This window comes from Electrona antarctica, assembly GCF_951216825.1.
Source record: "Electrona antarctica genome assembly, chromosome: 14".
NCBI lineage: Eukaryota > Metazoa > Chordata > Actinopteri > Myctophiformes > Myctophidae > Electrona > Electrona antarctica.
Window position 1 is genome coordinate 40,377,441 of NC_136795.1, and position 17,541 is coordinate 40,394,981.

Here is a 17,541-nt window from a genome sequence, read left to right on the forward strand (position 1 = left end):
GAATAGTTAAAATGGCCAGTCTACAAGCTCACAACGTGTCAATGTGTCAAGAGGATAGCTGAACTATTCAAAAATGTTTTTCAAAATAGTAAAAAAAAAGGCAAAGACGTTTAGGTATAAGGGGTTTAGCGGTGACGAAAATGGAGCCCCTAAAGCCTCGTTATACTTAGACCACGTTTAGACCACAACGCCGGTCTCTAGAGAGACAACGGCCGTTTACTCTTTATTCTGCGTTTAGGCAGAGGCGTGACAGTGACTGAGAACTCTGCATCGTGCATGCCAGATCTACGTCCCATCACGGCCGTTTGTTTACGCCCAACGTAACAGCGTGGGCCGCCGAAACGTCGCTCGTTTTGCGGTTTCTCCCGCGTGGCTCGTTTTGACGCGGAGACGCGTGGCGGAGCGTTTTGAGAGGTCTCCAGTACTCTGCGAGGGAGTTTCCACACGCACGGTGAACTTGTAGATCTGCTATTTACGGGCATGCAACAACACCAGCGTTGCAACTAAGTACAAATCAGGCTTAAGAACAAAGTCTATGAGGGCAGATCAGATCTGAGATTTGCACGGGAAGTGGAACTATCAACTTCTTTCTTTGCGTAAGACATTCCAAAATCAGTTCAGTACAGTCATCACACGCCTCTTTGAAAATATCTCAAGTCTGACTTGGCCGTCATAGAGAGAAGTGAATTATGTCTACTGCAACAAAACTCATACAGGTCTGGGTAGTTTGAAAATACTATTTTTATGTACGGGCAAACGAATACGACCTCTAACACTGCCTTTGAAGTGAACGTAATCCTGTCGGTCATGCTATAGGGTTGAATATCTGCTGAGTTTAAGTAAGAAGGAGTTCTTTTGCTGTGAAACGTATCATTCTAGTGAGCGAGTGCCTCAGTGGTCGAGCTTCACACACACTGACAAATAGCAACAGCACTTAGTGGTTTTCACTTGGTTTTGTCATCTCCCCGCAGAACTGGCCCAACCAGATCAAGTCATGAAAGGTGATTCCTTAGTGTTTTTTTCGCTACGTAAGCTATTCACCCAGTCCAGAGAAGCAGCAACAGGAGCCCCTATGGGGCTTGAGATAAGTGGCCTAAATGTTGGGTAGGTGGGGGCAAGGGGTCTGGTGGTGATCTCCTGACAGGGGGGGAGGGGAGGTTCACGTCACCACTTGTTGCACTGTGGAGCGTTCGTGAGGACAGGAGCGGTCGCCACACAAGCGCAGCCTCCGCAGCAGCCGCTGGAGCTTGTGGGAGAAGTTCTTGTTCATCTGTCTGTACATGAGAGGCATGGCGAAGCTGCTGGACAGCGCCAGCAGCTCCGACACGCACCTCAGGAAGTAGTAGGTGGTGAAGCCGCGTCTGTTGCCGCCGCCGTGGCCGGCGTTTCCCCCCGGCGGCGGCGCGCCGCCCATCACCGTGTGCGCCAGCAGCGTCACGTAGTACGGCGTCCACAGCGCGAACTGCACGCACACGGAGGCCAAGAGCAGCCGGTGGATGGACGGGTCCAGGCGCGCCGCGGAGTCCTGGTCCAGCGGCGTCGACTCCTTGCGGACGCGCAGGATGAGCGCGAAGGCGTACAGCACGGCCACGGCCGGCACCACGTAGCCGATGAACATCATGATGGCGTCCGCCGCCTCCTTGTTCTGCATCTTGGAGCACTCCACGATGCGCGCCGAGACGTGGTTGCACACGTAGAAGAGCAGCGAGGAGAAGGAGGTGAGCACGGCGCCGCCCCAGATGAAGCCGCACACGTGCTTGGTGTTGTAGACGCTGGACATGTAGGTGCGCGGCAGCGCGCGCTCGATGTAGTAGTCCAGCGACAGCAGCGTGGTGGAGTACATGACCACCAGCGAGGACACGTTGAAGAGGATGAGCAGCGTGATGTGCACCTCGTTGTTGTACTCCCAGAGCGGCCAGCGCGTGAAGCCGGGGCCCAGCAGCTCGGCGGGCGCCACCAGGTTGAGCACGAGGCCCGCGATGGCCATGTTCACGAAGTAGACGTCGGGCATGGTCATGGACACCTTGTTGGAGAGGTTGACCACCACCAGCAGCGCGTTGTAGCACAGGCCCACCGGGAAGCACACCTATAGGGTAAGAGGAACATTACATGTTATGACTTAACCCACTTTGACCTGAGATCAGATTAAAAAAATGTCTTCTACATCCTGACAGTTTTCTGAAAAAGCTATGTTTCTATGTCAGTGGTTCTTCGATTTTTCAAAAATAGCAGACCTACAAGCTCGTAGCGTGCCACTCGGTGGCACGCTATGAACTTGTAGATCTGCTATTTTTCAATAGCTAAAGCATAACATAATGCTAACACCAAAAGGGGTCCCCGCCCAAAATGGGTTAATATGTACAAGCGAGGACTTGCGTTATGACACCAGAGGGAGTGGAACGAGAGCTCCCAGGTCTATTTTATTTGACCAACGAAAAGGTAAAAGTGGTAAAGCAACCGTCAGACTGGAAAAGAAAGAAAGAAAAACAAACAAACGAAAAAGCACGACGGCAACGTGGACCCAGAGCGAAACACCGAGCCGTCCGTACCTATTAAGCGAGCACGGACGCGATACATGCCGACATAAGAGCCACGAGGGACAAGCGTTAAAAAAGGAGCTCCTGACTACAAAGAAATGCTTTCCAAAGACCATGCAAAGACCTGACAGCAAACTAACCAGACTCGTCTCCGACCTGTAAGCAATGATGCAATGATGAGTGTAGATAGCTGAAATGTATGTAACTATGAATTGAACTGTGATGCCCAACATGACCTGCCTGTTATCAAAAAAAGAATGAAAAAGATTAAAAATAAACGCAGCATCCTTATTCTGGGGGCGAATCGATTTGTGTAGAGTGAAATAAAAGCGTACCAAATGTACATATACTTTACAGGGTATATAGAGTGTTTAAGTGATACCGAATTTGAAGCTCAACCAAAGCTAATTCGTCCTGGTGTATGACGGAGGACGTCTTCACGATTAATTAAAATCTATCGTGACGATTATTATGGTCCCGTCAACCAATACACACCATGAGGTAGAGCAGGGAGAAGACGGACAGGATGAGGCCGAAGTCCTGGCAGAGGCGCTGGTCACTGCTGGCTGCGTCGGCGTCTGTCTCGTTGTGGGCCAGGCAGCTCCACATCGCTGGGCCACGCCGATGGAGAGACCACGCTCACTGGCTCGACTGGAAGACCACATAACAGGAGAACATTAGTTAGAGCTCACTGGCTCGACTGGAAGACCACAGGAGAACGTTATATTAGTTAGAGCTCACTAGCTCGACTGGAAGACCACAGGAGAACGTTATATTAGTTAGAGCTCACTAGCTCGACTGGAAGACCACAGGAGAACGTTATATTAGTTAGAGCTCACTAGCTCGACTGGAAGACCACAGGAGAACGTTATATTAGTTAGAGCTCACTAGCTCGACTGTAAGACCACAGGAGAACGTTATATTAGTTAGAGCTCACTAGCTCGACTGTAAGACCACAGGAGAACGTTATATTAGTTAGAGCTCACTAGCTCGACTGTAAGACCACAGGAGAACGTTATATTAGTTAGAGCTCACTAGCTCGACTGTAAGGCCACAGGAGAACATTAGTTAACATTAGTTAGAGCTCACTAGCTCGACTGGAAGACCACAGGAGAACGTTAGTTAGAGCAGTGGTTCCCAAACTCTTTCATGTCAAGGACCCCCAAATTGACACTTGTAAATTGACATCAAATACATTAAAAAAAAGTCATCAAGAATCATACGTGAGCTAAGAGCCCAACAGTGGAATATCTATATAATGAAACTATGAGTATAATACACCATAGAGTGTCTACAAAAATGCTATCTAAATGACATAAGTTGAGTCTTTGCATACGCCTGTAAGGTCGTCAAGGCTAGGGCAAGTGATACGGCACGACGACGGTATTAGTTAACCTGTGACGCGCTACGAGCTTGTAGATCTGCTATTTCCCGGTTTAAATGGGTTAAAAGAACCTCGGCTAGCCATGTTAGATCAAACGTGATTAGAGAAGAAATGGAACCCTTTAGGCAGGTACCAGTGCCAACATTTACTGTCCACTGTCGTTAGGCTTTGTGGAATTAACGAAAAACAACAGTGAACAACAGCTAGGTGTAGTCGACCGAATTGGAAGTTTAGTTTTTCAAAAATGGGGGCATCTGGTATCTGGCAAGTGTTGTGCTTTGTGGGGAGAGGGAACAGGCGAGCCCTCTTTAACACAAACAGGCCAGCAGACACGGCATGGCTATTATGCCTGGAGTAACACTGTTAATTTCACTTCACTGCATTTGACTGGCTGAATCAGAATTCCTCACAATAATGTTTCGTTTGCTGGTTTGGATTTAGCACGGCCGGGGAAACAAAAAAAAAGAGCCGCTGCCTACACTTTCAGGGAAACACACTATGCTACAGTACATTAACACAGTAAAAATCCCCAGAGTAACTTTGAGTTACTATAATGGTCCATTTGGTTACATTCTTTACACTTGCAGACTTAAATTAACTGAGGATTTCACTGTGTGGAGTCGACAAACTGAGGCCCTTATTGTTGTCGAGGAATACAAAACTGCATTTGTTTGACACCTCAGCAAACCTCTCTCTCTCTTTCTTTCTCTCCCTCTCTCTCTCTCTCTCTTGTCACATGCAGGGTCTCTCTACCGCCTGTGGAGAGTTGCCCTTTTGCCTTTGAGATGATCAGGCGACCAGATAAAGAACTCTCCTTCACTAGAGGGCTGACTTGTCTTTACAACCTGCTTTGTCTCCAGTCAGCGATGTGACTGAAGCACCGACTCTGTTCAGAGTCCCAGAGCAGTCGTTCCCAAGGTGGGGTCCGCGTACCCCCAGGGGTCCTTGAGGGAGTTCCAGGGGGTCCCCAGCTAAATGATCATTTGGAACCAAATGGACCCTTATGGGTCTGTAACTCTGAGACCCCTTTTCCACCGGTTGGTTCCCAATGGGAACTGGTTCAGTTCTTTTTGGTTCTTAGTCCATGAGCCAAAGCTCCAAAAAAACGTTAATTAGGAATTGAGTGGGCAAAACTATACCTATATTAAATTATTTATAGGATCAATATAAGTAAATGTATATATGATAGCCCTTCTACGGTAGTAGACTTTTCATATTTTCTATTTTTTGCACATTTTGCCTCATTTGCATATTTAAAAAACAAAAATTTGTAATACAATAAATCATTGTCTTTGTGTAAGAAATCAACTGGGGAAGTTTCGTCGTGATAACAATCTAATATACGTATGGTTTTGCCCACTCAATTCATAATTAACGTTCCAATTTTGGAGCTCTGGCTCATGGACTAAGAACCAAAAAGAACTGAACCGGTGGAAAAGGGGTCTGAGAGTACAAATGGAACCAAATGGACCCGTTCCATTTGCACACTCTCAGAGTTAAATTAACATTGATTTTATATTCTAAATTGGGGGACCCAGAGATAGAAATGCCATTAAATGGGGGGTCCGTATAGACTAATGCATGTCAAACTGGGGGTCCTTGAAATTAAACGGGTTGAGAATCACTGCTAGAGCCGTAAAAATCTTCTCTTGTGGGCGGTCCCTGGCATATCTCTTCAAATGGGGGTCCGTGGGCTAATTTGTGTCAATTTGGGGGTCCTTGACATGAAAAAGTTTGGGAACCAAACCAGTGTCCCAGAGCAGTGGTGTCACGGTGATGATGGCTGGATTCATTGAGAGTGAAATGTGTGCTGTATAGTGTAGACTACAATACTGAGACACTTTACTTGAGCATTTCCCATTTCCAATACTTTAAGTATATTTTGATGCCAATACTTTTATACTTTTTACTGGAGTACATTTTGAACGTTTACTTACATTTTTTGTATTATATTTTTAGTAGTATTGATGACACTTTTACTTAATACTACTAAAAAGTACCTTTTTTCTTCCACCACTGAATGTGACGCAAGCTTTTTTGGAAGAGGGTCAGTGTGGCCTGACTGTGGGGCTGGAGTTCAGATTGAGGTCAAAGAGAACTACGCACACATGCACGCACACACACACACATACACGCACGGTCGCGCACACGCACGCACGGTCGCACGCACACACACACATGTATGTGGGGAATGGGTTCACTATAGTCAATGAAAGTCTGCTGAGGCTGCTAATTAAAAACAGTTATGTAAACCCCCCTCCCCCAACTCAACCTCCCGCACTGGAACACACTCAACACAGATTATATATATTATAAAAAATGCATTAATTTAGTCAGCAAAAAAAAGTGAAAGCATGAGCACATGAACGGGCTTTGATGTGAATTCAATTTGGTGAGTAGGTCTAAGACTAGACACAGTGACGCAAATCACAATAAAGGTCCCTGCAGCACACTAGCTGCGTTTTTTGGAGTTTTTTTTGCAGTGTTTTTCCACCGTTTGATCCCAAAAGCGTGTACAGTCTGGAAGGAACTTATTAAACCATTAAAACCTGTTTCACCAGTTTTCTGAATAACCTGTGTTTCTATATCAGTGGTGCTCAACCTTTTTCATGCCAAGGACCCCCAAAAATATACGTAATTGGCTGCGGACCCCCATCTGAAAATATGTTGTTCCAGGGACCCCCCCCCCCCCCCCCCCAGAAGCAAATATTTTATTTGAGCTCTGAAAGAATATATATTCAAAGATTTCAAAGAAGAAAATAGCTAAAGTATAACATATTGCTTTATCCACTGTCATTTGGTGCTTGTGTGGTTCCAGAAAAAAACAAAGTCCTTTGCAGCCTGGGGGGAAAAACGTGAACTAAGTAACCATCAAATAAATATAATAAATGTTAAGTTATGACCGTGACGATTTCCCGGAACATATTTAAGTGCACTGTACTACTACTGGTGGTCGGTTGGGATGAGGCTTTGTTTGCAGGCTGAGGAAAGATGCCAGTAAAAGAGGAACATTCTTCCGTCCGTCGTTCACTAACTTACGTAACGCCACTACAGAGGGCCTGTTTTGGCCTCGAGACACACATGCACAGCGCGCGCGAACACACACACACCACACACACACACACACACACACACACGGCCCCTCCTCCTCTCTACCTCTCTATGAGACAGACTACAGTAGAGGGGAGAGAGAGTCTGCACACACACACACACACACACACACACACACACACACACACACACAGAGAGAGAGAGAGAGAGAGAGAGAGACTACAGTAGAGGGGAGAGAGAGAGAGCGTAGAACAACAGCCAGGTTGTACAACAACCTGGCTCTCTCTCTCACACACACACACACACACAGAGAGAGAGAGAGAGAGAGAGAGACTACAGTAGAGGGGAGAGAGAGTGTAGAGTTACTCTGTACAACAAGCTCTCTCCCTTCAATCAGGACAGGAAGACTGCTAACCACTTGTAAACACGCCTCTGTGTGAGTGACCACCAGCAGTGTAAAATGGCCTCAGTGGTGTAAACTTAAGTACATTTACTTAAGTACTGCTCTTAAGTACAATGTTGAGGTAGTTGTACTCTACTTGAGTATTATTTCCAATTTCCAATACTTTTGCTTCTACTCCACTACGTCTCGAATGCAAATATTGTGCTTTCGCTCCACTATACATTCATACAGTGGCGTTTCCAGGAATTACATTTTGGGCAGGCAAGATGTGTTAATTGTCGTCTCCCCGCGCACAATCGTAGCACTAAAGGTTTTCAAAGAGATATACCTGCCAGACGAGTAGGATACAAAGGCTGAAAGGCTCGCATTTACATTCCAATGGTCGCGCTCTACCGCGACGGCCTCATGTCTTGTTTTTGTCCTCTTTTTTTCTCATTGTATGGATTTTGGCCAGGCCAGAAATATTATTGTAGATACGCCTCTGCATTCATATGATAACTTTAGTTACTAAAGTCACTCACATCACTCACACCTGACCACACAGGAAGCAAAGCAGCAATGATACTGAGATTTGCAACACAGTTTCTCTCTAGCTTCCTTGTGGAGGGGCTGCATTGTTTATGAAGGTCTAGGACATTTCATCATTTAACTGAGCAAATCGACATGAGAATAAAAAAAGAAAACACTGCTGGTTTAACTCAAGTAAAACGAAGTTTGGAATTCCCCGGAAAAAAGAAGAAGAAGCAGAATAGATTTTTGTCGCCGTTGTAACATTGCAGGGGAACGTTGTCTGCCTTGGATCAGACAGAAGCAGCTATATATCTGCCAGTCATGAAGAGTGCTTGATCCATAGCCGCCACACAATCAATAAAGTGATGAACTATACAATGAATGTGTTCAATATTAGGATGGTTGTGAATGAAAAAGGCTACTATAGTCTCACTACACTAAATCCCTACGCCACACACACTTCTCACTAATCCCCACCAGTTTAAAGGCTACCGTTTAGTATTTTCGGGGGGAAAATATTATATTATTTTCTTTCGAAAATAATATATTATAATTTTTATGTAATTGTTCATTAACCCATTTTGACCTGAGATCAGATTCTAAAAATGTCTTCTACATCCTGACAGTTTTCTGAAAAAGCTATGTTTCGTTTTTAGATTTTTCAAAAATAGCAGACCTACAAGCTCGTAGTGCGCCACTCGGTGGCGCGCTACGAGCTTGTAGATCTGCTATTTTTCAATAGCTAAAGCATAACATAATGCTAACACCAAAAGGGGTTACCCGCCCAGAATGGGTTAATTGTAATCGAAGCAAATGTTTCAAAAGGACTGTGATATTGATTTGAAGTCATGGCCCTACTATACCTACCTACCGCACACTCCCATGAGACTCCCCCTCCAACCCTGCATGCACGCACACACACACACACACACACACACACACACACACACACACACACACACACACACACACACACACACACACACACACACACACACACACACACACACACACACACAACCCTCCAACCCTGCATGCAGAGACTGCCCGAAATACAATATCATTGATGTTATCAGCCACCTCCGTCTTATCTCTTGGAACATGAATAGTAATTAAATTGCATCAAACAGAAACCCCGTACAGGGACGAATAGTTTTCATAATCCTCATGGGGGCCCGCAGTCCCCCCCCCCCCCACAGCCCAGGAAAATAAAGTTGTTTTTTTCGTTTCACACTAAACTCAAGAGTTTAGGTTCTAAACACTTATTTGTAACACTTTTTAAACGTAACAGTGTGTTCTTGCTGGTGGTGGTTTCATTGTGAACAAGTTGCCTACTGTATGCACGCATGATACCCTTACCTACCTGGCAGGTTAAGCACCCAGATTAGGGGTCCACCCCCCACCACCCCCCGCCCCGGACAGTGAGGAAAACAGACAGTGTTAAGGTGCCAGACTTGGATGGTTAGAGCGGCGCGATTACATACAAAGTCAATGCAAGACGAGAATTGCGCGAACGGGCGCGACCTGATGCGGCACAAACGGGACGAACCAAGGCGAATATATATATTCAGGTCCAATTCCTCATGGGGGCCGAGATCCCTGGTCCAATTCCTCATGGGGGCCCTGGCCCCCCGGCCCCCACAGACTCTACGTCACTGCCCCCGTACATGGCTTTTCTACTGTATTCTTTCATAAAGACAAAACAGCAGCTACAAGCCATTTTATGTACTGAAGCACCTATTAGTTTGCAAAAGTGCAAACTTACCATAGTAATAAGAGCTTATTCGCTGTGTCCCGACTCCCATGTGCTCATGTGAACAACATTATAGATCGGTATATGAGGCAATTGTTTCCACAATTATCCATAATCACATAAATACAACTATTTAAGGTATCATATTTTTACCGTTTATAGTATAAAGGAGCATGTCTGTAAGAATAACAACCAACAGATCTTAAGAAAAAGGTGGCCAAATCGCTGTCTGGCTAAATTATGTTTGATAAAACACAGTCCCCCATTGCTTACTGAGTCATAACAAGGCACCTTTACAACTACTAGTATGCGTCTAATTAAATAGATTGGCTGGAATCAGCCTTTCTGAACAAGTCGACCTAGAGGTGTGCATAGCTGAGTTGTTACTCACGACGGTGAGTGTGTTAGTCATGATTATTCCTGTCCTTTAGCAGTGTTTGGCAGTGTTTTGACGTTTTCTGCACCCCCTGGTGGACACATTTTTAGACAGCGTGACAGGCATAATATATATATACACTATACAGAGTGACAAACAGCCTCATTCCAATAAGTTCCACGCTTAATTGCAACCCCAGGACAGAACTCTGAACGGGACTATTTGTTGGAGGGAAAACGTCTCATTCACGTTTAGTTCACCCGATAAAAACACCACACTGGCTGCAATATTAGATGTGGCTCATCTGAACTTTTCACACTAACTCATGTCAAAAACGGTTAGTTGAATATTCCCAGAAGGTGAGGTATTGCTCCAGGCACGTCTCCCTCTCTCTCTCTCTCTCTCCACCCCACAGACTTCATGATGTTGTGAGAGTGTGTGACGCACATGTGCTTGGCGTTTCCAGCGTTTTGGGAGCCAGCGCCGGACGGACGGACGGGCCGGCTGATGGGAGTTGTGTGACATAGCGGAGGAGCCCACACCCCTCATATATCCTTACTGGAATTTACAGCCGCTTCTCAGAATGTACCGAGTGATGTCACATGATTCTATGTCTATGACGGAGTGTAGTAGTAATAATAGTAGTAGTGGAGAAAGCAAGAGGTATTCTATGGAAGAGTGGGAGGGAGAAGAAAAAACACATTTACATGACTCAGGATTTTGAATGGTGTGAATGTGCAACTGTGTCAATGTTGAGAGATATGTTGTGACACGATCCTGTTTGTATGAGGGCAAAGCGAGGGAATGTTGAAATCGAACGCAACTAGTGTGTACCGGTAGCATGTCCTTTTGAAACTTTGCTTCGATTACAATTAATGAACAATTACATCAAAATAATATGGTGAACATTTTCAATATATTATTTTCGAAAGAAAATAATGTGATTTTTTTCCCCCCGAAAATACTAAACGGTAGCCAAGATAGTTTGTATTTTATCCACATGAATGAACCCATATGTCCCCCCATTCCGGGCATGTCATAATAACATTTGGCAGATCGACAAGCTGACAATGAGTCACTTTTCTTTTTTGCGACGAGTTTGTAGATCTGCCGAATGGGTTCATTCATTGCATTAAGACCTGGATCGGTGTCACCATATAGCTTTTAACCACTTCAACCATTATTTTAAACTAAAAATCACACCCGTGTGAACTGAGTGGTGCAAATCCCCCCCCCCCCCCCCCATCTCTCTCTCAGGCAACAGTGCAGCACTATCTCTCTCTCTAAGATAGGGTTTAAAAGTGGTTAAAACTACAACTGTTTTAAACTATGCGGATGGTAGACAGTGTTACTCAGGAACAGTCAAAGTATTATTATATTGCGTATTACTTGGCGTTGACTAGTTATATAAATAAGTATACTATATTACTTTTGTGTTACTATATTATTACTTTTTTGGCTTATCTTTTTGACCCCGCGGACCATTCCATGGACCTACACCCTGACCTGCAGGTCGCACGCGTTACGTCATCACTTTGGCTTAAAAAGAACGGATCTACAAGCTAACAGAGCATTGTGTCGCAACACGTTGATAGCTTGTAGATTCGGTTCTTCTTTCGCACGCGGCAACCTCCTACTATGACACTTGACTGGTCTCCCCTATGCAGCTGGACAGTGGACACACACGCACGCACACACACACACACACACACACACACACACACACACACACACACACACACACACACACACACACACACACACACACACACACACACACACACACACACACACACACACACACACACAGAGAGAGAGAGAGAGAGAGAGAGAGAGAGAGAATGAGAGAACAATTACATTTCCTCATCTCGTTTTCTCATCTCTTCACTACTTACAGGTGACGCAGCTGACGCTCATCTAACCTGTGATTTTATACTTGAAGCCACTTAAGTCTATACTGTTATAGTTGTCCGATAGATCAAATTCTCTACACAGTCCACAATGTCCAGTCGTCCACTGAATTTAAATCTCCTAAGCCTGTGGTAAAGTACTCCTATATGAATTACAGACGCGTACATCAATGAGGTGTCCAGACTTGTTGAAACAATAACCAGTGGGATGAGTGGCAGAACACATCCTGAAAAAAGACCCCATTTAAGTAGCCACGCATTCAAAAGAATTGGCTATATGTGGATACAAAAAAAAACATTCATTACTGCAGCCCACAATCCCTCTACATAAATATGAAAATAACAGACCTAGACAATACACTGTAGTGTACAGGGACACACAGCACCTGCAAACAGTCTCCGTATAATTTTCATTCCGTGTTTTCATTCCCTGGAAATGATAAGAAGGCAGCAGCAATCAGTTTGCGGTATTACTTTCATTTTGTGTTTTCATTCCACCGAAAATTATGAGAAGGTTGCATAACTCTTGTTTAAGTGCCAGAGAAATGACTGCTGGCCACTGAAAAAGCACATCGGGGAGAAATTGAAGACAGACAATTCAGACGGTTTAGCTGCAGGAACGCTGGATAGCAGCATTATTTATGGGCAGATTTCATGCAATCCATGAGTAAAGCGGTGGTTTTCAACCCTTTTCATATCAAGGACCATCATTTATTTGGCATTTGAGCCACGGCATTTGAGATTTAGCCTCTCAGACTCAAAACTTGCTGTTGGCAGTTTGGCACCATAGTAGGAGAGACAACAGGCAAACATTGATCAAAATGACAATAGGCCTTTCTCACAGCATTTCCCCGCCCCCTAATGGTGTTATTTTTTTTGCGGTCCATATAGGCTTCCATGTTAAAAGAGGTATTTTCACAAGCCACAAACTACCGTTTTGTAAAGGTAAGGTTTATTCTACTTATTTGAGTTGTTATACCATTGTGTTTTCTTCACATTATTATCGGTCTTTGACATTTTAACATTAGGAAATGTACTTAGATTCTCCAGAGAAAGAAAGTGTAAATGCCTAATTAAATGACACCACTATCTACCGGAAGTGGGCGTGGAAAGGGGGCTGTGACTCGGCCTATTATTCTACATTCTCTAATTGTGTAAACGTGTAAGTAATGCTGATGTTTAACAATAATGTAACTCTTGAGAGCGTAAAATGAAACCAAATGGACCCGTTTCATTTTACGCTCTCAAGAGTTAAAGATCTATAAAGGGTTCATTTGGTTACCAACTCTCCATCATTTAGCTGGGGACCACCTGGAACCCCCTCAAGGACCACTGGTGGTCCCCGGACCACTGGTTGAAATCCACTGCAGTAAAGGTAGCCACACCTTATAGTGCAGTCAGATTCATTTTTTGAATAAATTGCCATTCATTTCCTTGGAATGGGCCTATTGTTATTGAGCCAGCATGATAAAATAAATGCCTGCTCGGCTGACAAAACGTTGACGCTCTGCAAAAACGGATGATTTATTCCATTAAAATCATCATGAGCATCATGTGTTGTTTTACATTTTAGCGCTGGCTATTCAAAAAATGTGAAAGTTTATTTAAAGGATTACTGATTACTGATATAAGGCAGTGGTTCTCAAACTGTTTTATGGCAAGGACCTCCACATCGACATTTAGCCTCTCATCTTAGACCCTCATGTGAGGAGCTATGCCAGGGACCCCCATGAGAGAAGATTTTTACGGCTCTAGGTAGCAAAGCAATCTCAAGCATTTTAATTTAAAGGACCCCCAGCTTGGCATGAAGGGACCCTAGTTTATATTGTAAAATCACTGTTAATTGAACTCTGAGAGTGTACAAATGGAACCAAATAGACCTGTCAGGGTTCCATTTGTACACTCTCAGAGTTACAGACCCATAAGAAGGGTCCATTTGGTTCCAAACTATCATTTAGCTGGGGACCACCTGGAACTCCCTCAAGTACCCCTAGAGGTCCCCGGACCCCACTTTGAGAACCAATGTTCTAAGGAATAAACAAGTGGGGAGAAAAACACAAATTATACGTGGAAGAAAAGGTGGATGTTTTGCGCCGCAGGCTCTGACTGACCCATCATCAGCACTAGCGTTTATCTCTGACCAAGGTTTGGGAGCCACTAAGGCTACTTGACTGGGTGAGCTGTTGACAGGTGTGATTATGGGAGCCTCGTTAAATCCACGCAACATGATTTCAAACACAACAATGGCTGATGTGACAGACTGTGTTAGTTAGGTGGTGGAAAGTAACTAAGTACATTTACTCAAGTACGCCTATATTCCTACTACTCGAGTACTTTTACTTCTACTCCATTACATCTCAGAGGCAAATGTTATATATTTACAAAACATAAACAGCCAGCCTTATACACACGCGCACACAAGCACGCACGCACGCACACGCACACGCAGACACACACACACGCCATTTGAAAATAAACTCGTTGTCAGCTTGTAGATCTGCCATTTTCAAAATATGTTATAACTTGTGAAATGCAGGGACATTCTGTGCATCCTAATGAGCGTATACTTCCTATACTTTTGGTACTTTAAGACAAGTACATTTTTATTCCAACACTTTTGTCCTTTTACTCACGTGAATTTTGAGTATTTGAAGTATTTCTACATTGCAGTATTGATACTTACATAAATATGTGAGTACTTTCCCCACCAGTGGACAGTGTCAGGTGTACATGGTGGCATCAATACTAATAGCCACTGGTCTGTATACAGCCAGCTACTGTACATGTACCACCATTATACAGTTGAGTAATATTTCATATCCTAACATCACAAGAAATAACAATGGCAAAGTGAAAGGTTTTTGATACAAACACATCACATACTGTATATGTTAGAAGAAAATAAACGTTTAAATGCCTGTAACTTTGATTGGTATGTGATATGTGCTATAGCTTCTTTTTAAACGTTAATCCAGAGACTATAGTCAAGTGCATGCATTATTAACATAACGTTAGACTATACAGGCTATTATTATTAATAATACAAAGTGCAGCCTCTGGGCTCATAAACCTGAAGATACTGTTGGAACCTTTTTATGCTTAATGTATCCGCCTCATATTTCATAAAACGAGGAAAACGTGTATGTTAAATTAGTCAATGTAAATAGGCATGTGATAAAATAAATGTATGAATGCATGCAGTGCCTCCGTCTGTCTGCATCGCATCGCTATATGACACAGTAGATCAAAGGATGGATATAGCTGTCAGGAGTTTACAATCATTGGACAACTCTTCACTAGAGAGACCATTCATTTAGGAGCGAATTTCAACGGTTTCCCCCTCAAACTTCAGATGTGAAACAACTTTAGACTGCAATCTTATCTAGAGAGACACACAAACTAAAACGAGATAAGAAAGAAGACACGAAAACTCACCCGAAAACTAAAGGTTTGGCACGGCGAGAGATCTACTACGGAGGCATCGGGTTTTGCTGTATTTCCACTGACATTTCTCTGTTGTTGTTGCATTTGGAAGTTGCCCTCTCAAACTATAACAGGCACCGCAGCTTGGCTTTGTGGGCAACGACTCGAGCACAGAGAAGCAGCTAAAACTGATTAATACTGTTGTAATAAACACTTAACACACAGAGAGAGAGAGATACACACACACACAGAGAGAGAGAGAGAGACCCAGTCAGGCTTCATCCACTATCTAGTTCTCTCGCACGACGCTTGTTCTGGAAAGGGGGACGGCTTTGACGACTTACTACAACCCTACAGTGTGTGTGTGTGTGTGTGTGTGTGTGTGTGTGTGTGTGCGCGCGCGCGCGCGTGCGTGTGTGTGTACACACGTGACCCTCCCCCACTGTCGTGCAGAGAGAGAGCGAGAGGGAGGGAGAGAGCGAGAGGGAGGGAGAGAGAGAGAGAGAGAGAGAGGGGGGGGGGGGGGGCTGCAGCCCTAGGGCTGTTAGTTGGTAAAGTCTCTCTCTCAATCTATGTATCCCATGGTCCGTGGGGGCAGACGCGCTGTAATTGGCTGGTATAGGTTGGATGGTTGTCAGGCAACCCCACAACGTTGTTGTGGCTTTTCTTCAATTTTCAACACATGATTTCTGTGTGTGTGTGTGCGTGTGTGTGTGACAACTGACAAGTGTGTGTGTGTGTGTGTGTGTGTGTGTGTGTGTGTGTGTGTGTGTGTGTGTGTGTGTGTGTGTGCGTGCGTGCGTGAGTGCGTGCGTGCGTGCGTGCGTGCGTGCGTGCGTATGTGCTTTCAGGCATGTAAAGTAAACCCATGAATGTATTGACAGATCCACAAAGATAGTTGACAATTACCATACATTTCGGGAGGTCGTGCAGAGAGAAGACTATCCTATCCCTGAAGGGGTCTGCAGGGCCTATGGGGGCCCAAAGGTCAGGGGGACCTCTCTAGAAAATTGGACCCACTGTTTCAGAGCCTGCACGAGTGCACGATGAACTTGAATTTCAGAATGAACCAAAAAGAAAGACCCCACATAATAGTATACATTTTAACTACCTGGGGCCCCAGAGCAAATAAGGTTCATTCAAGATAGGGCCCTCTTAAGATTATTTTCTGAGCAGGGTCCCAACAGTCTCAAGAATCGCCACTGCTCACGAGAAAAGCTAAATATTTAGTTTTGCTGTCCTTTGCTGTCCGACTCCTTTCTGGTTGCCACGGCCCCTGGGTCTTCTGTTCTGGAGTGTGCAACCTTTTAGGAATGAGATCTACTTAAAGCCGTTTTCTTTTTTCAAGGCTGGTGATTTATGCATTCTCCAGACAGTGAAAATCACCTCACCACTACTTTTACATTTTATTATAGGTTGGCTCTTATATAATGCAAACACAGATTAACATTCACACTGAGCACTAATGATAGGTATAAATTGTTCACCATTGTAGTTTTGCCAGGTGCTCGAACTGCCCTTAAGTCAATAGTTTATTCTGAATAATAAAGTCACGGTATAAATTATGTAATGAACAACAATAATCCAAGAAACTGATGATGGTTACAAGAGGACGACACACTACTCGTATTGTGTGTCAAAATCTCTCTACGTCGTCCTCAGACAAGCCCTCCATCGGCATCTACAGTCATCTCGGTTCTCCATACATCTGGCCAGCTCATTTGTGCTTTCTGCACCAGCATCTTTCTTTAGTACGTCCACATAGGTAGGTGGGATGTCCTCTCGATCGATGCCCGTGTTGGTTCCCACAGTAGCCTACAAGCCTTTTGGCCAGGAGTTCTTGGTGTTGGTGGCAGTGGCCAGCTAGTCTCATCATCCTTACTGCCATCTTCTCTGATACACCACTTGGTAATGGCCCGTACAGACGCTTGTTGGTGATGTGCTCGTCCTGGTTTAGTACCAAACGTAACATTCTGGTGTAGCACCCGTCCAGGGATGTCTGTAGGGCTTGTGTTAGTGTACAGCATTCACAGCCATATAGAGGAGAACGGACTCCGTGGTGGGTCGCAGAGAAGAAACTGATCTTCTGATCGTGTCGGGGAGGTCAAAATAATTTGATTGAAACCGACGTTTCGACAGTAACGTCTTCTTCAGCGTTTTTTTCTTCTTCCCTCCTGTGTTTTCAGTTCCTTGT

The 17,541-nt window shown here is 44.5% G+C and overlaps 1 protein-coding gene across 1 annotated transcript; it reads right to left on the minus strand.

Moving 5' to 3' along the window:
• Nucleotides 1–631: 631 nt before the first annotated feature.
• On the minus strand, nt 632–15,618 carry gpr146 (G protein-coupled receptor 146). Its single transcript, XM_079521591.1, has 3 exons — nt 15,360–15,618; nt 3,033–3,188; nt 632–2,086 (listed from the first exon to the last, which is right to left on the minus strand). The coding sequence occupies exons 2-3, from the start codon at nt 3,144–3,146 to the stop codon at nt 1,160–1,162; spliced, it is 1,041 nt and encodes a 346-aa protein (XP_079377717.1). The 5' UTR covers nt 3,147–3,188; nt 15,360–15,618; the 3' UTR covers nt 632–1,159.
• Nucleotides 15,619–17,541: the final 1,923 nt, after the last annotated feature.